The 22,016-nt window shown below is 37.5% G+C and overlaps 1 protein-coding gene and 1 long non-coding RNA gene across 3 annotated transcripts in view; one reads left to right on the forward strand and one right to left on the reverse strand.

Annotated features, from left to right (window-relative positions):
- LOC147218886 (uncharacterized) overlaps window positions 1–22,016 on the forward strand; it is a 116,919-nt gene that overhangs the window by 25,627 nt on the left and 69,276 nt on the right. The window lies entirely within an intron of this gene.
- cdh2 (cadherin 2, type 1, N-cadherin (neuronal)) overlaps window positions 1–22,016 on the reverse strand; it is a 62,538-nt gene that overhangs the window by 7,591 nt on the left and 32,931 nt on the right. For both annotated transcript variants that reach the window (XM_086172023.1, XM_086172024.1), the window contains 12 exons: window positions 13,996–14,207; window positions 11,198–11,365; window positions 9,930–10,085; window positions 8,329–8,473; window positions 7,853–8,025; window positions 6,515–6,652; window positions 5,873–6,058; window positions 5,045–5,298; window positions 4,509–4,651; window positions 3,134–3,367; window positions 890–1,123; window positions 529–668 (listed from right to left, as the gene is read on the reverse strand). In XM_086172023.1, the coding sequence (XP_086028149.1) occupies window positions 529–668; window positions 890–1,123; window positions 3,134–3,367; window positions 4,509–4,651; window positions 5,045–5,298; window positions 5,873–6,058; window positions 6,515–6,652; window positions 7,853–8,025; window positions 8,329–8,473; window positions 9,930–10,085; window positions 11,198–11,365; window positions 13,996–14,207 (2,183 nt within the window). The remainder of the gene's footprint in view (window positions 1–528; window positions 669–889; window positions 1,124–3,133; window positions 3,368–4,508; window positions 4,652–5,044; window positions 5,299–5,872; window positions 6,059–6,514; window positions 6,653–7,852; window positions 8,026–8,328; window positions 8,474–9,929; window positions 10,086–11,197; window positions 11,366–13,995; window positions 14,208–22,016) is intronic.

Consider the following 22,016-nt stretch of genomic DNA (forward strand, 5'->3'; position numbering starts at 1 on the left):
AACAGGAATTGTTCAAATGAAAAAGATTTCATATCGTTAAAATTTATGATTCATATATGTGTAGCTTGACGTTGCTTTTCAGAGACATCCTCAGTATCATTATATTATGAGCCCGTCTGTAATTTTAACTGATGGTAAAAGTTTTGGAAGAAATGTGTTAATGAACTACATCAAACTCAACATAATTTGACATGAGAGCAAACAAGGGGAACAAGAAAGGTAACATTCTGAACAAGGGTTAATGGTGCTTCAGAAAGTTATCTATGTCACTGCCAGACAAAAATAAAGCCTCAAGTTCCAGGACAGAAATCATTTATCAACCAAGGCATTGAAACATTAATAAGTGTGTGAAGACCACAGAGAGAAAAAAGAATAGACTTTAATTTTCAGCTGAAATAACTAAAGCTGTTAGAACGCTGTCAACATCTTTTTTAAGCTTTTTGCAGCTGTAACTTTTAAGGGATTTTAAAGTAAATAACCTTTTTTTTAGGATTCTGTAACTGTGAGTATGTATAACATTATTCTCACCTGATCCTCCTCTCCGCCACCTTCCTCATCATACTTGAGAATATTGTCCCTCACATCATCCTCAGGATCGATGAGGAGTTGTTTGGCTTGCCGTTCTTTGTCGCGGCGCTTCATCCACACCACGAACAGAAGCACAAGAACTGATAAACAGAGAGGAATCTCATGTTAGAAAACATAATAAGTATTTTCATACAAAAATAATCGCATCAATTGTTTCACAGCTTGGATGGAGATGTGAGGGAGGTTATCTTTTAGTAATCCAATATTAATCTAGTGATATTCTGGATAATTTTGAGCTGCCTTTATAATCTGAATTTTTGTGGAAATGCATGGATTTTGAGAGAGGCACTGAGACACTCACTTAGAAGGATGATGATGCACAGGAGGATAGAAATAATGGCACCCGTGCCCAGGCCTGCAGCCATTATGTGTTGCTGGTCAGTGCAGTCTCCATTGACATCGCACTGGCAAACTTTAATCCGCAGATAGGAGGTGTTGGACATGGGCAGATTGCCTGAGTCTGTAATTATGATGGGGATCTCATAGATACCGCTTTCAAGAACGCCAATCTTCAAACTCAATTGAGCATAGTCACCTAAGCGATGAAGAGGAGACAGGACAGCACAAGTTAGATCCATTAATGCTCAATCGGAACATGAAGAACAGCAAATGCAGGGATGAAGTAAGCGTGAGTGCATGTGCACAATAATTTCCCACCTCTTTTGCAGACAAGTTTTTTGGTGGGGATTAAGTCAAATGCCAACGCTGAATAGTATGATCACTGGATTGTTTTAACTCTTATTTCTTCAAATATGCGGCATAAATTCCAACCTGGATATTGCATCAGCATATCAAATCCAAATGATTGTAAGGATTTAGATTTGGGGCTCATAAATCTACTCAATACCTTTTATAATGCTGCTTAAGCTAGATTCCCAGCTGCAATAATCCAAATGCGATCATCCTATTAGGATATATTTACTGTGTTTCAACTCACATTACCTAATAGCTAACACACAATAAAGGATTTCTACAATCTAATTTTTTTATACAAATTATTGCTGGTTAAGAAGCCCTGTCCAGATCTACTACGTGGGTGAACTGATCAAAGTGGACATTAGTTGGTGAATCAATTATTAAATAAATTCGTTTTGATTTTCAAAAGGTTTGTGCATGTTAAATCAGATGCAGCCAAAAACAAACATGGTGAGTGATCACTTGAAAAGAGGTATGGGTCTTTAAAGCTGAGCAAACATAAACTCTTAACATAAAACTCTAAAGTGTGCGTAGTATTATATGCAGTATAATAGGAGAAAAATACAAATAATACACACATTGCAATTTACTTTGCCTGAAAGTACTAATGGTAATTGTGACTGAATCTGTGATCTTAAATTAAGTAAGATATACCAAAATAGAAACAAAGGGTCCATTGTTAACATTTCCTTAATCTAACATCTCAGTTTTATATTTTGACACAGGAAATGCATGGCTGTTTCCCACCAGTTAAAAACTACCTTTTTTGGTCTGAAATAAAAACACAATACTGAATACAGAGCAGGGAAGAGAGGTCTGATGGGAGAAAGGTAGTTGAGATGGATTGAGTATGAATCAAATACGAGTTGGGGGTGATCTGATGTCAATCAATCAAACTTGATTTGTATAGTGCTTTTCATACAAAGTGGTTTACGGACAATGCCATCACACACACCCCAACATCACCCCATCAGGGGACTATACAACATGATGAAATGAAAAGAACAAAATTTTCATGAATTTGCAATGGGGAAACACCTGAGGTAGGAAACAAAAACAAAACAACAAAATATAATAAAATACTGAAAAGTACGTTTTCTAAAAGAAAGATACTTCAGCCTTAAACAAAGAAAAAAGGGACGAAGTACAGAAAATTGCAAACAAGCAAACAAAGTGTCCATGAAACAAAGGTTAAAAAGCAAGCAAAGTAAAATAAAAGCTTTGTCCTTCAGTGTCTAAATCTAGAATCAAGATGGCATGAAGGGAAAACAATAAATGCAGTAAAACAGAAAATAAACAAAAAAAAGATAACTTAATTATGAGTAATACAAACATTGGTTTTATAAATGCAACCATCATTACCTCTGATTTACAGGCAGACTGTTCCATACACAAGGGTTGAGATAATGAGAAGATACCTTAATGTGGGTTTATTTTCAATCAGCTGCCAATAGCATTGTCATCTGGACAAAGCTGTTAACTGATGTCTACCCAACCAGAACATAACCTCTAAACACAACCTTGTAATGATGATTAAAGTGACCAGCATGCTGTTCGAATTTTATGTGTTAACAATGTTGATCATATCCAAGTGTTTTGCTTTCATTACTTAGCAACACACATCTAAATAGAATTAACAGAGTTAGACATTTTATAGTTTTAATTGAAGACTGAGCATTTCTTATCTTATGCACTTAGGTTAGTGCATGTAAATACAAAAAAAATAATAACAAATGTGCAATTGTCCTGATATACTTTCCACAGTGCACAAAAGAAAGGTTTGAGTGAATGAGTTGTAAAAGTCTCCATATACATTTAATTACACTGAATCACTGATATAATGTCTTACCACTAATTCTTGTGATGGTCCAATTCCTCCTTACGCCAGAGGGCCTATAAGATAATTCAAAGGCGAATGGCCCAGCATTGGGGTTCAGGTCTCCATCAACCGCAGTAATGTTGATAGCATTTGGCTCTGGTTTGTCACAGATATCTGCTTCCTGGGGGAACACTCTAGGAGCATTGTCATTGATATCTAGCAGGAAGATCTGGAGAGTACCTGTGCCACTTGCCGGATGTACACCTGAATGGATTGTGGAGCACAAATGCAAACACATATATAACATAAAAACAGTATAATTGAGAAAGGAGATTACCACAAATGATTATGAAAAGCAGCATTGAAGCCTGAAACATAATATCTCACAATACCAGCAATATGCAGTCAACAAATATATAAGTCAAATGGAGTTTATTCTTAAAGTATCCCTATAAGACAACAGCTATTTGCTCTTGTGGGAGAGGACCAATCCAAACTGCATACTGATGTACAAAAAAAAAATCAAGTCATGAGAACGATAATAATATTTGGGTTGTGATTGGTGTGTGTATATGTGTGTGTGTGTGTGTGTGTGTGTGTGTGTGTGTGTGTGTGTGTGTGTGTGTGTGTGTGTGTGTGTGTGTGTGTGTGTGTGTGTGTGTGTTTGTGTGCGCACCAACATCTCCCTCTGTTTTTGTGTTAACGTGCCTGAGCCTAAAGACCATCTTCCTGAAAAGGACACAGGATGAGAATACTAAAGCAGAAAAACAGAGCCCTCTGTCGCTCCTCTCAGGGTTCTCTATGTATTCACTCAGCTAAGAGGCTTTTTTACCATTCAGGCCACGCTCAAAGGAGCTAGTCATCCAATCCTGACCCATTAATGCTAAGAAACCTCTCTATTGGCAAAATTTTTAAGCCTGTTGGCTTAAGCTATGGTCCATAGAACAGGGTAAACCTGAACAGAGGTAAATCCTGCCAGTACAGGGAAAAGGTGAATCTATCCATGTGCTGGAGGGTTATAGGTTTTGCTGGTGCATTAAACTTCAGGTGTCGGTGGTCAGTGTCCCAGACACATGTTTGGTAAAGGGCTGACCAAGTCTCTGTGGTAAATGAGATTAAAAAATAAATCTGCAACAGATGTGGTGCATTTATTACTGGCTCTTGGTGTAAAACACTGCAGAGGTACAATTCTTTCAGTGCGCCACACCAGACATGTGCTTGACTTCTGCCGAACAATGAAGCACTATCTTCTCCCAGTAGCTTAAATACTCATGAAGGATGAATCATACTGTACAACACTGGTATATAAGCCTGTCTGAAACACCTAGACCATGAAACCAGTACATGATACAGAGATCAACAAGTTATTTTTGGGAATCACAGTAGCACTTGAATCGTTACATACCACTGTCAGTAGCCAGGAAAGTTGCGTTGTACAAGCTGTTCTTCACATAGGGGGATTCTCTGTCCAAAATAGCGATTGTTGTGATACGTCCAGTGTTGGGGTCAATTCTAAGCCAGTTTGCTGGATCTGAGAGTTTAGAGTACCTAAGAACAATAGAAAGGCTCAACTCATGAGTAACTTTTTTTTTTTGTTTTTAGAAAGTTAAAATTGTTGATTTTTTTTTTTTTTTTTGGTGGCAGTGAATGTGTCAGTATAATTTTCAGTTTTTTCCCACTTTTGATTCTGAGATCTCTTTATAAGTTATCAGAAAATTAATATTTAAACATGATCTATTAAACATTTTTTTTCCTTATCTTTTTTTATTGTAGAGAACAGCCTCCACAGAACACCACAGGGGCTTTATTAACTAAATTGTAGGTCAAATCATGAAATTACAACAATTTTGGTGAGGAAAAGTATTGGCAGCTTAAACAACTGCACCATTATAAACTTGATCAGGAAAATTAATTTCTACAATACAATAATGTCTTTTTTACCGGATACTTTGCTGCATGAAACGATCAGGATCCTGTGCAGTGAAGGTAGTCAGCACTGACTCTGGCAACATTCCCTCTTCTAGCTTAATGAGTTTGGGGTTGGGGTCAAAGTAGGGACTCTCATTGACATCTATCACTCTGATGGAGACAGTTGCAGTAGACTGGCGAGGAGAGTGGATGCCTCTGGCTAAGGGAACCTCATTTCTTGCTTCCACTGTCAGCACGTAGGTCCTGCTGATTTCATAGTCAATAGGCTGGAAAAAACAAATAAGACATAGAATGTAGGTCAAGAATCAAAATTTAAATGAATGAGGGAGGAGGGCATATTAAATTGTTTGTGAAAACAATGACAGTAATGCCAGTTAACAGTCAAAGCATTTTCTTGCTTTTTCTTGATTTAAAATCTCCTTGTATGCTAACCTTGTGTATCTTTCAGCGCTCAGCAAAGATCGTGACGTGTTACAGTCAATTACGTAGTAAGTTAGATATATGTTAAGTACAAATGTAATTATTGTTTCAGCTGCAGACACATTTAAAGTAGATTATTAATTCTAAGATTATTATGGTTGCATTATTTAAGAGTGAGCTATTTGCTAAGACTTTTTATGAGGAAATCGCATATTTTATTACCAAATGACAGCAGTATTGTTTCTTGACAGCAGTGTCGTTGTACTAGTATGTAGTTTCATAGAAAACCAAAATTACACCCAAATGACCCCGCCCCCCAAGAAAAGCATACAGTATATAGTGGAACATATATAGGCCATAATTCACTATGGATGCAAACTGCATTTATGTCTTATTGAGTTTGACAAGGTGGGGTCTTACCTTGACGACTGTTACCAGACCCTCATTAGTAGTAGGATCAGTGGGCACAGAGAACCTGCCCGTTGGGTCGCCCCCAGTGATTTTGTAGACGGCGTTCCAGGCTGGTGTGTTGGGTTGGTCCTTGTCAGTCACCGTCAGATTGGCCACAATGACATTCACACGGTTTTCAGGCACCTCACCGAAAAACTGCATGAATAAAACATGAACATCCAGTGCAGTGAGCGGTTAGTGATACTGCTGTGACAGCAGAAAATACACTGAGCCCGGCCTCACACAGCACGGCATGACCGATCTTGGGTAAATAGACATCAAAGGTAACTTATCATGTCATCATGGTCATCTCATCCCCTGTTCTCCCCTGATAGCATAACAGTGGCATTACTTTTCAGTGATTTGCGAGCACAGTAAGTGGCTCTTTCAGTCGAGCTGACATCTCTGTAGTTGCATGTGTCAACATTTGGAGGGGGATATAACTTTACGCATGGTTGGCTACTTGTGTATCTGTACAGCTTCTGAAATGCTGGGCAAGCACAACTTAGCAAGTGAGCAGAGGTGACAGTGGAGTACATTTATTTACACTATCCTGAAATGGCAGTCCTCTTGGTGTTTACACCGTAGATGTCTCAAATATTAGTTTCTTACCGTCTCAGCAGTGAACTCTGGGGGATTATCATTAACATCAGTAACTCTGATGACAGCAGTGGCTGTGTTGGAGAGGCCATATGTCGGACTGCCCTCCATATCAGTGGCCTGAATGATCAGGGTGTATTGTGGCACTTTCTGTGAGGAATAGGGGAAAAAAAATAAGGAAACATCTGAACAAGGGTTGAATAACAACACAGATCCTATCTTGACATGTATTACAATATATTTCAAGCACGTTACAGGCATATTTGCCCATCATGCATTAATCAGCACAATTAATGAGGAAAAAAATGTTCAACATAATGATTTATGATACGAGATGATAAAAAAATGACTACCTCATATAATATTGTTGAAAAAACAAATTTCCAAGAATGTAAACTAAAGAATATTCAATAAGTGACCATAAGTGTAAAAGAATACTAGTGTACGATTTTAGATCTTTATTGTGTTTGTCCTAATAAGTCGTTGATTAAATATACATTGGAAAAAATGTGCATAGATAAAATTAAACATACCTGAACTGGCCTCGTCATTATAATGAGTAATAATTATTCATATCCTCTGGAGGATGTGAGTTTGTGAGCACATATGTGCAACTTAAACCATTTTAAATCCTATCATCATGTACCTTGCATAAACTTATCAAGTTAAAAGCCATGCACACAGTTGATGGGCCAGTTCCTGGGTAATGACAACCGGACAAATAACCTTCATGTTGGTAACAGTTGGATATAAAATCGGAGCCCAAAGGCAGAAGTGATTGAACAGCTGCCTAGCTAGACTGCCCTCACTTGGATTGATACAACTGCCTTAACATTTATAGCCGTGTTATTTATTTTCCCACGCATGTATGGCATTTTATGCAATGAAAGAGAAACAGAAACTGTAAGGAAATATTTCTTTTTTTGCATCAGAAACAGGAGAAAGAGGAAAAGGAAAGGAAACAGCTGTACTGTGACGCACATTGCTTTCTTGTAAAATAACTTTCTCTTCTCATTTAGCAAATGATCAGAAAATTCCACATTAGCTCACTTGTTCTTGGGCAGTTTGGATAATAGCTAAGGGTCTTGTGTTTGGTCATAATTTTTAAAAAGCACAACTGGACTGAAATGTGGATATGCATCAACAACAAAAAAGAAACTGAAAATTAAAGTAAACATGAGAATGACTTTAAGAGCTAGGAATTTCACATATCTTAAAATTTTATACTATTACCATAGGTTAAAAGGTAAAGGGAGATATGTTATGATTCACATTGTCTTGGAGGACTAACAATGGAGTAACACAATGGAAGACCACAAAGATTCTTTTTCTACAGAAAGAATAAGCCACCTCTCGGTCCAAGCCTGCTGCCACTGTAATGATGCCTCCAGTTTTGTTGTTGATTGTGAACATGTTCGATGTCGGACTTTCAGGAGTCTGAGACAGGATCTTATAGCGAAGCATTCCATTAGCAGTTCTGGGATCATCTTTGTCGACAGATGTTACTGTCATCACAAATGTACCTATACAGGACATAAAAAGAGAAAGTGCAAATGTTCTGATTTCTAAAAATAGAAAATACGTATAGTTAGAAAAATCCTCATTGGTGTTTAAAATGCATGCACACCATTCAAGTGTTATCTTTGGGACATATAGAAAGTATAGCATTTTATTGTTGACACCCATTCCCACCAACCGAAAACAAATTGGCCATGAAATGATGACTGCTAATGCTGTTTGATGTTTTGCAAAGCATGAGGCTCAGAGAACATTAGAGTGGTTGCTCATGTAGTGTGACGTCCTGCTTGGATTTGTATCTACAATACCTGGCTTGGAACCCTCTGGGACAGTGCCGTTCCAGATCTGGTGGGTGAACTCGGGTCTGTTGTCATTCATGTCGATCACATTGATCACAATATCGATAGGGTTCTCTACTTGGTTACCATTGAGGTCCACTGCATGAGCTCTCAGCTAGAAGAAAACAAAAAAATACATCTGTGGTGACTATCCAGTACATCTACAGTTCAGTATCAACCATATTTTTTTTTCTGTATTTATAATCTTGCACTCTATTATTTTTTTAGAGGTGAGGGCTTTAGAGATTCCAAACTACCTGTACCTCATTTAGATCATGGAGTTGCATTTGGGTTGTCTCTTGAAATAAGTCTGATGCTATTATTTGTTCTGAGCAGAACTTTAATCTATTGATTTTATCATTTAAAGATGTATTCTCATATTTGCTGGACTAAATGACAAAACAAATTTAGTTCACAGTAGAGGTTAGTGTTTGTTTTGAAACCTAAAATAATGGATTGCACATTGAGACTTTATAATGGCGTGTATGTGCATGTGTGTGTGTGTGTGTGTGTGTGTGTGTGTGTGTGTGTGTGTGTGTGTGTGTGTGTGTGTGTGTGTGTGTGTGCGTCGTGTGTGTACACATATGTAGGGGTACACATAGCTTCTTTTTCCTGTATTTTGCTCACAACTTATGGTGTTGCAGAGTTCAAATATATACATTTATAGAACAAAAAATACACCATATTCCTACTGCTCTCTGACTGATAAAGCTGTGAGAATGGTAAAATTTCGCAATAAGGGTTACTGGCAAAGCTAGATTTATTAAGAGGTAATATCAGTGTGCATGACAAGCGGAAAAATGGAGGAGAAACTCCAATCACACCAGCTTGCCACAATTGTCTTAATAGGCTGACACATTTCAACAAAACAAAAGCAGAAGTCAAAGCAAACTGTGATCAATAACATCACTCTATCTATGTGTAATGAACAGGAAGATGGGAAGATGAGTGTGTACTTTGTAACACTAATGTAATATGATTACATTATTTCCTTGATTTAAAAATTGCAATATTCAGTCTTTGAATGTCCCTTTTAAAAATTACAAAATACTTATGCAAACAAATGTTTTTCCCAATTTTAAGTGCTGGATGCAAATTGTCTCCTAATTCACCATGTCTTATTGGTGTTGGACAGTTGGACAGAATATTTTAATGTCACAATAACATAGGCCTCACTAACCACAAGAAAACCTAACACTTTGGTCAGGGAATTTAGAAGCAGCTTAACATTTAGACATTTATACTCTCCACAAAAATCAATGTGCATACCGAGGCTCAAATATCTATGTGTAGTGACCACTTACAAACACACATGCGCGCACACACACACACACACACACACACACACACACACACACACACAGAGTAGAAGTAGACTTGAATTCTCAGACGGATAAGTCAGATTTTCAAGGAGACCCTCATCACGCCCTGGTCTTTATTGTCTGAAGAGCCTGTTCAGGCTGCACATGACTCTCCATCACATACCAACAGACAGAAAGACAAAAAGTTGGCTCAGATGAAAAAAAAATCCTTAATTGAAAGAGCATTTTTACTCTGTTGTGTCTGCTTACATGAAAGCTGGGGATGTGCTCACGATCCAAGGGCTTGTTGACGGACAGCTCTCCAGAGATGGGGTCAATGATAAAGATACCAGTTGGAGGTTGGTCAGCACCAGGGCCTGTCACACTGTATCTTAGTGACCGGTTTTTGTCATGGTCTGATCGGATCTGTGGATATAAACTTTTGTTAATGACAACTCGGAAACCTTATTGTAGTTTTTTAAAATGTTAACATGTCTCTCCAAAGATTGGCATATAAGGTATGTAACAACAAATTTCCCTTCGAACAACTTTTTTTTCATCAAACAAAAATGACCTAATTTCTTTTCCACACAAGTCAAGACTACATCTGTCCTCCTCTTGACGTCTTACTGTTTCAATTGGCAAGGGAGGCACCCGGCACAGATTTCTCAAGCCAAGGTTGTGTCTGTAGATCATTTTTCAGAATAACATCAATGCAAAATTATCCTCTTTCTAATAATAAGCAGAAGAAAGCTGCATGTCACAGGCTATACAGGCCCAAAGGTTGTTACTGTATTGCTTATGATACTGAATTCCTGTAAATTGAATGGCTTATCGACCAATAATTTCAGCATTGGTGAGAATAATGGTTTTTAAATGGACCCTTTCATTAACAGTGGAAGTGAAAGATTTAAATCTATCTAACATTGAAGTTCTGTCTTGGCTGGAATATCAGCATGCTTTGCTATGTAAGCCGAGACACACAAGGCCTTCATCCTTGTCCAAGCCTAGCAAACAGCTCAGTGTCTCTTCATTCCTGTATTATCCACAAAAGCCTTGAAATATCCACTTTAATAAGACTGGATTTAATAGAATACATAGAAATAGCATGTTCAGGATGTAACACTTGATAAGGAAATCAGTTTAAAATACTGAACATGGATCTCCCTCTGAACCATTCTGAGTATTTCTTTTCCTCTGTCAGCCACCCACACTAAGCCACGGCCACAGCGCTGATGTAAATAAATGGCTCTGAATGTGTCCTTGAGTGATGAGAAAAACAGTATAATAACTCAAAAAGCAACTCTATGGCGCCAGTGAGCACGTCAAATTTCTCAGTGCTTCTAAGTAATGCAGCTGCATTGGCACCAACTGCCCTCTGAAACAAGTTAAATAACAAGACAAAATGAAGATCCATGACCCTTAGCAAAATGCTATCAATACAAAGCATTTTATTGAAGGCACAAGTCTCGTATACAGCACGTGTATCAAGCATTTACTCTTAAGTGTCAATACGTATATTAGGTGCTCGACATTACCCGGACAAGGTCTTGTGGGAAAGGACCCCGTGAGTTCTCTGGGACATTAATTGGGGGAATGACCCAGTCTCTCTTCATGCGTTTCAGTTGGCTGTCCAACTTTCGCGATGGAAATGATATTTCCTTCAAATCGCTGGATATGACTGGAGGAAGAGCAGCTTCCTTGACCTGGAAAAAAAAGTCAGTTAGTTCAGTGACTGGTCAATCTTGTACTTTGCATATACTTTTGTGGGAACACTGCAATATCTGTGGAAAAGGTGGTTTGTTGAAATACTGGTCCTGAACCTAAATTCTTAATCATTCTGAATTCTTTTTTGATAATTATCTTATGGTATAACTTAAAATTTATCAGCAGAGTAGCAAAAGGTTTCTAACATTCCAATCCTGAATCTTATTCTGATAGCAACAAACTTCCATAAGCACACAACCAAATTTCTGTAACTAATAAGTTCTCTCTAAGTTATCAGAGGAGCACCATATTTTCCTTGTGTGGCTATTGCAGACATCAATATGTACAATGCAGTTCTGGTTTACTTGACATTGCAGACCTCATCTAACATCCTGAAGAAATCCAACAACATAGGCAGACCAGCTCCCATAATGGATCTGCCATCTTCTCTCAGCTGTAATGAATAAGATTTGAAACAGAGGATGGTACCTGCAAGCCAGATACTAAGCTCACAGATGGTGTAAATTGACTATGCTGCTCCAGAAATCGAGGAGACTGAAGTAGTATCAGTGAAAGTTTAAATAACCTTGACTTAAAACAGGTGGGAAAGAACACAAACGACAACGATAATAGTAAAATCTGTCGATATCAATGTATGATATTTGGGATATTAATGGAACTGCCACTTTCCTTGAGACACTGTTATTAACACTATAATTGAATACCGGTAGTTATTTTTTGTTTGGTTTGTTAAGTCCATGAAATAACCAAATTAACCAAATGTAAAGAGAGAAATCATTTGCCATCTTATAACGCAATACATATGGCATTCACCCCCTCCTCTAACATCTGGGGAACTGTCAGAGAGCTTCCACTAATCATGTTTGAAATCTGATTACTCTGCTTTCACACATTAGAAATGCAGAGGGATGGAGACAGCAAGAGAAGGAGCTTGCTTCAGAAATATCTATTACACTATTAAAATGGACACAAGTGAGAGCAGTGATTATTTGCAACCTGGGTCTAGAATGATGAATGGCATAGTGTGTTTGTTCAGCCTGATACATGTCTATCTCTGGTGTGTTGGAGGTCTGCACCCATTGACATACACACACATTTATCTGCTGAACATTTGTCAATGTATGCTTATGCTTATAACTGTATTTGCCCTTTTAGAACCCCCTCCCCATTTTGAAACATTTGGTGGTTTACACAGATAGCTGTGCATGATGGAGCAGAGACACCAAATGACGGCAACATAGTATGTAGGGACAATCATGTTAATGAGGTTATTGTTTAGTTGTCATTGATTAAAATGTTTCCCCAAGGCTGGTGCTTCATGGCACTAATAAAAAAAATGTAATCACTGATGCGATTAAGAGATGCCCGCTCATGACCTCATAAACGTGCAAGATCCGGGAAAGTCAATCCCTGATTTCATTACGTACAAATCAGGGCAAACCTTCTTGTATCTGTATCTCTACAGATACAGACACGAGTCATGGATTCATACACTTGATACACTTTGACAGTTACAAACAAAGCATAAAAATCATGTTCCCCTGGTAATGTAGGAGAGGTATGTAAAATCTTTGAGGAGCAAACTAGTTTCTAGTTGTGTCATTAAAATCACAAACCTGCAGCTCTAATATTAAGCAGCAGTTGCCACAAATCATTACCTGCTACAAGATTACAAAGCATCATAGTACCATCAGAATTAAAATTGAGTTAACACAACTTTGCACAAGGTCTTATTCTATCACCATAAAAACTATCTTCTGACTATGTTAGCAAATTCTAACTAAAATACATACAATTAAAATCAATTGGTGGTGCTTTGTCAAACAAACTATGATTTGGCAGTATCTGTTAATATATGCCCATTGGCTGAATAAAATGAGTAACATCACAGGATGGCTTTGGGCAGAGAGCAGCATGTATGCGTCACTGCGCAGAGCGCTGTTCTTGTAGGTCTAAAGCAGCAGATATTATCTACTTGAGCAGGATCCCATAATTCTCTGGCACTCAAGTTGAAACCTCTACAATGACACTGCCTTAGAACTTGCTTTCATTTCCTGGTAACAAGACAGCCATAGCACATGTGCAATTTGTGCAGTTCCTCTGATCCTCAGCCAATGACAATGTTGACATATGAGCACATGGTCATTCTAATTAATCACAGATGACTGGACTACTTATCCTGAGGAGGGGCTTAAATAGCACACTGCGGCTGAAACAGATGCTTCCTGTCTTCCGAAACACAAAATGAGTTGTGTCCCTTTTTGGATGATAGTAGCAATAACTTCATAAACACAAGGCATGCTCACTGAAATCAACTTTGTGATGAGCTATTTTGCATCTGCTCTCGCTACCCGCGGACATTACTGATTGTCTCTTTGTGCTCTTAGTAAATTGACACATAAAGCTTTAATTAGCCAAGCATCATCAAGTCTAGTAGAACACCTGTTACAATTTAGGGAACTATTCATCTGTAAATGTGCAGTGTGCCTAATAACTATATGATGATTGATGTTAGGGCAAAATTGATCATTCCATTATCTAATGCAGCAACATCAGAGAGACAACTGAGAAATAAGTGAGAGAAGTTATAGAAGGGAAGTGTCTTAACCTGCTGGTTGGTGGTGGGAACCAGCCTGACTTGGGTTACCCATTGCTGCGCTGTGGTGTCATCACTGGCCTTGATCAGCAACAGTGGTGTATGGTGCCCTGAGAGCTGAAGACTTCTGGTGGTATAAATTACTCCATCTGGCTCTATCCGGAAGTCAGGAGAGTTACTGCATTCGAGCCGCACCAGGGCATGTCCACAGTCAACAAACCTCACTGCGGAAGAGAAAAAGGATAATGATATTAACAGTGGAAAAAATAGGTTAAAAACTATAATTGTTGACAAAGAATGTAAAAGACACGGGCAGATCAAGGTTTCTGGAAAGGTTTTTGTCATTTGCGCTTTTACTCATACATTATTCACTTCAAGCAGTGCCCCAAAGGCATTTCTCAAAACAGGTGCAGCAGAGGAGAGAGTTGGGAGAAATTGAGACTAAAGAAAAATGGAAGAGATCCCCTGAAGGGTAATTCAATCCCCTCCATCCATACACACACACACACACACACACACACACACACACACACACACACACACACACACACACACACACACACACACAATACAGGCATCACATGTATGTATCTCATCTGAAAGTTATTTTTATTCCAAGTTTTAGAAGAATTTAAGAAAAATAAATGTCAAAATTTGCATGTTTAATTTCCTGTAGGCCAGCAATATCCCTAACAAAATATCAAAATTCCTTCCATGATCACGACTGATTCTCCACTCCTCCTCAAGAGTCACAAGTATGTGTAATGTTTATTTCATCAGCAAGTACCGATAGAATGCATTGAAACTCAAACATGCATCAAAACACTGTAGACAAGTGGCTCATGGGAGTTTGAGTCCCACAGGGGGCTCAATGGCAGTAGTACACCATGTTACAAGTGAGTGACAGTCGAGCATAGCCTTTGTAACCCTTACCAGTATGCACACACACACACACACACACCTTGGAGCTTCTTTGTGTGATTCTTTTACAGTATGTTGATGTTTCCCAGGCATGCTCCCCTCATGTTTATAGCACACAAAATGGTATGAAGGGAGAGATAAAAATTCCTTCCAGTTATAGATCACAACAGTGCCACATATTGTTTGTATGAAGGTGCTGCCGGTGATGCTTTGAATTATTAAAACAGGAATGGAATTACTTAACAAAAGCCTTGAAGCAGGGTACCCTATCTTGCTTTGTGCTGCAACCTTAAGGGCCCAAAATATGTCTTCGGAGAGTAATTTGCACTCAGCACATGGAGTTCCCCAGTTGGATCAGCTTGGGGTCAAAAGGAAATCTAAATTTGATCCTAAGGCATCATTTGGTACCATCACCAAAACACTTGCAATGTATTTAGCACAAATGTGCTATACCCTATTAGTAATAAATTGCTCAGCAAGAATGGGTAATGTTTTACTTTTTGCTGTCTATAACAGCAGGCAGTCCTAGGATATTGGCCTTGGTCCTGAGACTGAGTAAGTGGCTGCTCAGCCTTGTTGGAATGAGCAAAAAAACAGAATGACTTGATACAGCACAACAAAAGGAAAGGAAACAATCCTTCAGAAATTCTACTGTTGTAAAGTGGAAAGAAAAAAAGATATGTAAATTTAGAAAAATAAGCATGTATTTCTTTATGGATTGAAAAATTTTAAGCAAGGAAAGAAGTAGGTAACTCAGATAAATCAGGGAAGAATCTGATAATATATCAGGAACAACTAAAAGGTAAGTCTGTTATTGGTTTTTATGTTACCAGAAATTTCAAAACAAAAACAAAGGTTTGGAGAAATTGTAATTTAATGGTTTGGGCTTTTTTCTCATATGAATACTTACTTACTAATACTGAAAATAATTATTTTACAATGTGTACAGCTTAACCACCTTGTAATACTAATTATCAATCGCATGGCAGTTATGAGTAAGTGATAGTATGTTCATCATTATTTAAAACCGTTACTTTACTTTTTTTTACTGCTACATTTTACCACATTATTGAGCGCTAAAAAACAGAATAATTGACTTTTAGAGATTCACAAAACCATTTTTGTCCTGCTTATAACTTAGGACATCCTTGCTTTTTTAACGTTTGCTTACCACTTCAATTCACCTTGATGAGTTTACCTAAGGTTGTTGCACAGCAAAACATGTAGAAGGTTATCTGTGTAAGATTCACAAGGTTCAAACAAGACAAAATTTGTCGACGGTAATTAAATTAAAGATTTGGCAATTTTGATGGACCATAAATTGGATATACAAAAATGTGTGCTAATTATAATTAATCTAACTATATTAAAGATATACACAGTAGAGCAAAGCATGATAAAACAATTATCATTTGGTGTATTTTAAACAAAATACACCTCCATATGCATATTTTGGTTATTTAAAATCCTGGTGTTTAACTGAAATTGTTGTGGACCTCACTTCGACATCTTGTACGAATGCCTACAAGTATTTATCAGCAAATCTATAAAGTGGGTCATACTGGCAAATTTTGGATTTTCAGATCACATTTCCCCCCTGAGGCTCCGTTTCATGAATTTTTAGCTCTAAGTAAGACTTTTTTTGTCTTACTTCTACTGTTCAAATTCTCAACATTTTTCAGTGAACATGGTTTAGCAGTGAAAGTGACAGTAGTATTTCCCCTATTGTTTTTTTGAACAAACGCTCATCTTGAGATATGTTGAAACTCTTCAACACTGACTGAAATATGGTCACCGGGCAACTCTAAGAGGCTCTTCAACAACCAATCCTCACCCCAATCACAGCACTAACTCCCAGCAGGCATAACCATTTTCATATGTAATAAATGAGAATATCCAGCATGTGTCTATTCATTTATCAGGGGAAGCCTCCTGATTTACAAAACCACAAAATGGCCCTGCTTAAACTTGTCTGGTGGTACAATTTATGGATGCATTGGTTCCCCAAGGTACAGGGCTAAAAGATCTTGGCTGCCACGCCCAATCAGACATGTTGTCATGGGCACAATGATAAAGGCCTATGGTGTGGAAAGAAATGCCGATGCAGCAGAGGGGGAAATGGGGTTGGGGACTGAAAAAGGGGGGGTGGTTGAAGCAAGCCTGTCAGCAGAAAGGCCTATCCAACTAATGCCCAAAATTACATCCAACTCAATGATTCTATTCACAGTTTAGATGCCCCCCTCTGACAAGCAACACAAAAACCCTGGCTAACCTCTCCCAAGTGCCAGAGTGCCTCTCTCTATTGTCTGCTTCATCACGTGAAAACTCTAACTCAGACAGACACAAATAGTTTGAGAGAGATAGTGGGAGCCAGAGAGTTACATTTAATTTGGAACATGGAATGTGAAGGCAGCGACTAAACATGATGCAAAGAAACTGTACTTCAATGACAGGTTTAAGGCTTGCAAAAATACACTTACTCAAACAGAGGGGATTGGGCAGTTGAGAAAAAAAGTCAGCAGGGTGTTTCATCATTAGCCGCAGATAAATGCAAACCCAGGCAAATACCATCATGGCAATCCCTTCTACCCTCTGGCAAACATTACTACACAACTGGCAAAATGTATTATTCACAAATGAATGTGACCAAGGTTAGGAGAGGGGCCAGCACTGGCAATGACAAAAAGCAAAATGAGGCAGAAGTTCCGACTGAATGTGTTGTGTGACACATCCATTTCTAGTGGCACTTTTAATAAGACAAACAGGGGCTGTTAAGCTCACAATCTTCAGCTGACTGCGTCAATTTAAACTGCTGTAATATGAAATTCTAGTTCCCCAGGGCGATCGTGCAACCGCTTTTTTCTTAATCGCTCCTACCTCCATCAAATTTTCATAATGCTTATTTATCATTGTGATTGATTTACAGATTTCTCAGCACAAACCAACACACAGACACATATGCAAATGAAAATAAGTCCATATTATTTGGGTAAAGGCTGAAACTCCATTAGTCGAAAACATATTAAATCATTAAAAAGTTTAAGGAAAAACAACAATGACTTGATTTCAAGCCTTCTTTGTTTTTGGCCTCGCGTTGTTCACAACAAAGCAAGCAGTTACTGTCCCATTTTATTGAATTAATTCTAAAGCAGTTTTGATTTTAGTTTGTGGCAACCCTGTGATTCAAAGATCTTATTCAAAAGTGTCTCAATCAAGATAGATGCACCAACTTTTTCTTAGCATGGATAACTTCATTTAGAAAGAAAACAAGACAGTGTGAGAAAAAATGCTGGAATTTCCGCCAACAAACACATGGTCTATGTCATTTTAAAAGTTTACTTCTCTTACACAATTGTAGATATGCTTGATCTGATTAGTTATTGTGTCGATATAAGTTTTGAGTAAATTTACGTACAAAAACAAGTTATTCTTCAAAGAAAGTAAACTGGTTGTAGCTGAAGCTTGGATCTGGAAATTATGATATTGCCGTTTGCCAGACTAAACCCTCGAAGGTATTTTACCCATGCACTCCACTTCAAATACGCAAAGCATTCCATGCATTTATAACTGGGCTTAAACTGCAAGGATTTATATAAAAACAACATGCAATGTTTGTATGCTGTTCAGAGTCTCCAGCAATTAAGAATACTAAATGGCATATGTGCATGCCCAGTTTTATCAAGCAGCAAGCTCAGTTTCTCAGCTTGAATGCAGTAACCCTCAGCAATTGGTTTGTGTACTGTAAGCAGTCTTCCTCTACCTGTTTTAATAATTATATGAAGCCAACAATAAGCGCACTGATGACCCAAACTTATCATGAAACAATTGCATTGAAATGCACAATCAGATCACAAAAAATCACAGGAAGTAAACACATTTTAACTATTCGGAAAAAAATATTTTTACATAATTAATCAAAGTTTCACATTTGGTTAGATGATTAATATATATGTATGGCAGATAAAAGGCTTGCAAAATCCTCACAATATTAAGTTTCACCGCATACATAATTCTGAAGGAGATAATTCTGTTTTGGAACAGAAATTACTAACCAGAATAAAGGTAGCATGATAACACAACAGTTGATGTCTTTCTATGTATTTCATCCACCTGCAGAATCATAATTCTATTGGGCAAATTGTTGACCATTTGAATTTGGGTCTACTAAATTTGAATTTGGGTACGATAAATACACAATGTGAGTGGACTGCTTCTGAATAAGTGCTTTTGAAAATAACAGTGGATTACTCTGTCACTGCACCTAAGAGCTGATAAGGCTAAGCTACATCCTTCTGCAGTTATCAGTGCATAGCTACAGGGATTTTGTTTCTGTGAGTTGCTGAGACAAGTGGCTTGATATTTTAGTGAGGTATTTAACTGACCACATTACCAGGATGGCAAACACTCTTTATGACAACTTTTAGCAAATATATGTTGACGCTAAAATGAGCATAGGTACAGCTCATTATGAATCGTTACATTAGCATGCTGATCCCTCAAACTAAAAATGATGAACGCTGATAGGCAGATTGGCACAGTATGTCCTCTCTTTTTCTGTTCACAATAAGGATTATTGATGCGTATAAAGGAATCAAACTAATAAGAGAACTAAATTAGGCCAAGTGGAAAATGTAATCTAATTAACACCTACATAATCACTGTCCTAATGCATCAAGCATCCAGTTAGCCAGAAAACTTGGTTGTGAAACAAAGATACCTTACATAGGGCGCTAAACTTTATACTCATAACCGCTTTTCTTGGACACTTTTCTATCATTAAGGTCAGGGGCTTTTAATTCCTCTATATGCCCTAATTTACCTTGTAACTGCTCACACTGGTCACTAAGTTCAGTTAGTAAACATGTTCATGAATACATTAAGGTGGAATGGAGATGAAGGGCACCAGTGGACGAAGTCAAGAAAAGAAACCAACTTATACTTTAAGGCAGTGGTCGGGAATCTATGGCTCTTCCGTTGATGGCATATGGCTCCCAGACAATTTTGAGTTGAAAAAAAAATCAGTTTCGAACTGATTTTAAAATACCTGTGATATTTCTTCTTAATACTGTGTCATTTTAAAGTAAATAGAAATTAGTTTTAAGATAAATTTCATGGGTCACCCATTGGTCGGGTCGGGAACCATTGGCTTCAGAGCATGTCCGGGTCGTAAAGGTGAAGAAATCAATTTTATCAGATAGCCAACGAGTTTATCCGCTTCAACCCTTGTAACAGAAAAGATGGCGAAAAGAAAAAAAAGATGATTACTGTGCATTTCAGGCTGCGTGGACAGAGGAATTTACATTTGGATCTGTGGTATGACTAATATGCAATGATAAAATTGCATTGATGAAACAATGTTATATTTATATGAAATATAAAGCGGCACTTTGAACAAATCCATGCAGCACTAGAGGTCACATTAAAAGTAAGACATATTTTATTTATTATGCGTTAAATACTATATGGTTCTCAATGAAATATATCTAGAAATATTTGACTTTTATGGCTCTCGCAGTCAAAAAGGTTTGTGACCCCTGTATTAAGGGAACTGTTTGCTCAATTCAAATGAAATAATAATAATTTTTATACCTGCTAGTTTTGATTAAAGGTATACATATACCGGTCCAAAAAGAAATTGTAAGCTAAGGTAAAGAGGAGCCGATCACGTTAAACTCTTATCTGGTATGGGTTGATATTTTGTGCAAAGCCTGATCACAAGGGCCAGCTCAAGAAACTGCCAGAGTGCAACCTGTAATATGGTATTATTCAGTCCTTTTGATCTGAAAAGCACAGGCTCAGAGCTATTTAGTAATACTCCTTGATCAAGTCTGTCAGAATACTAACTTGAAAATGAATGTGACAAAGAAAGGGGCCGGTGATGAAGTAACCACTACTGACAAGTTCATGGGGTCTTCTAAAAGTTTTTAATCATGCCACTACAGCAGTTCCTCACTCCAGTTCATTACAGAGTCAGGAAACAAAAACCGAGATGCATTGCCCATCATTTAACATGTAGACAACCAATTAAAAAGGATATCTTTGGACAGAATAATAGGCTGTGACTTATGTAGTAAAGCAAATATTTTTGTTTTCTTTCAGCAAAAGGAATACAATGGAATGTCAAAGATTACCTTAACTGATGAGTGGTCACATATAAATCGCATTAACTGACCAGTTATTGTCCATGCATAATATAATACAAGATTAAGTAACGTCAATATTTTAAAATATATTTTAGTCATTAAAACGGAATGTTTATGCATAATTGTACATATACTGTGGAATATTTGGAAAAATACTGCATGACAAACATTTTTTTAAAAAGAATGGTTAGCTTTTAAGTTTTTAAGCTTAAACTTTTAAGATTAAGCTTTTAAGATTTGAACAGCACTTGTAAGGCTCATTCATGTTAGCAAAGTATGAAATAATTTTTTATCATTTTTTGTGATCTTTGTGTTCTCAGTAAAGGGGTCTTATAAAAAAATGTATTTTCCGTGCTGATTTTTTTCAATTTCTTTTCAGTAGGTCTATTGTAGTGTACAATTACCACTTCATTCTAGAGCTGCATGGAGCCACTTTCCCAAAAACTCAACAACAGACAGTAAAGACCTGCTTTTCCCTAAGCAGTTTGCCATTGGTCTTTAACAGACATGTATAAAATATGGATTGCAATACAATTATCATTAGGCACTTTGATTAGGTACATAGGTACCATGCCTACATATGAACACAAGGGATAATATCCATACAAAGAAAAATAACACTCCCAATAGACCATTTCTGCTCTGTATGAAAAAATCCAGTCCAGGGACACAGACCAGATAATGGTGAGGTATAGTCAATTTCAAGTAGAGTAAGTGATCGTTGGTAGCTGTTCTGTTTCTGCTCATAAACAAAGGCATTAACATAGATACATTAACACTTATAGAAACATCAGTCTGCACTACTGCACTACTCATAGGTCTGTAGGATAGCAGGGAAAGATTTTTGTTACATACCGCTTTATGAATAGGGTTTTTATCTTCAGTGAAAATTAATAATCCATTTATAATGAGACATTCAATGTAAACGCTTACTCTAACTTTCTATTTGATATTTGGTATTAACTACAT

Source organism: Fistularia commersonii, chromosome 25 (genome assembly GCF_037954325.1).
Source record: "Fistularia commersonii isolate RoL2024-O1a breed Wild chromosome 25, RoL_Fcom_v1.0, whole genome shotgun sequence".
Taxonomy (NCBI): Eukaryota; Metazoa; Chordata; class Actinopteri; order Syngnathiformes; family Fistulariidae; genus Fistularia; species Fistularia commersonii.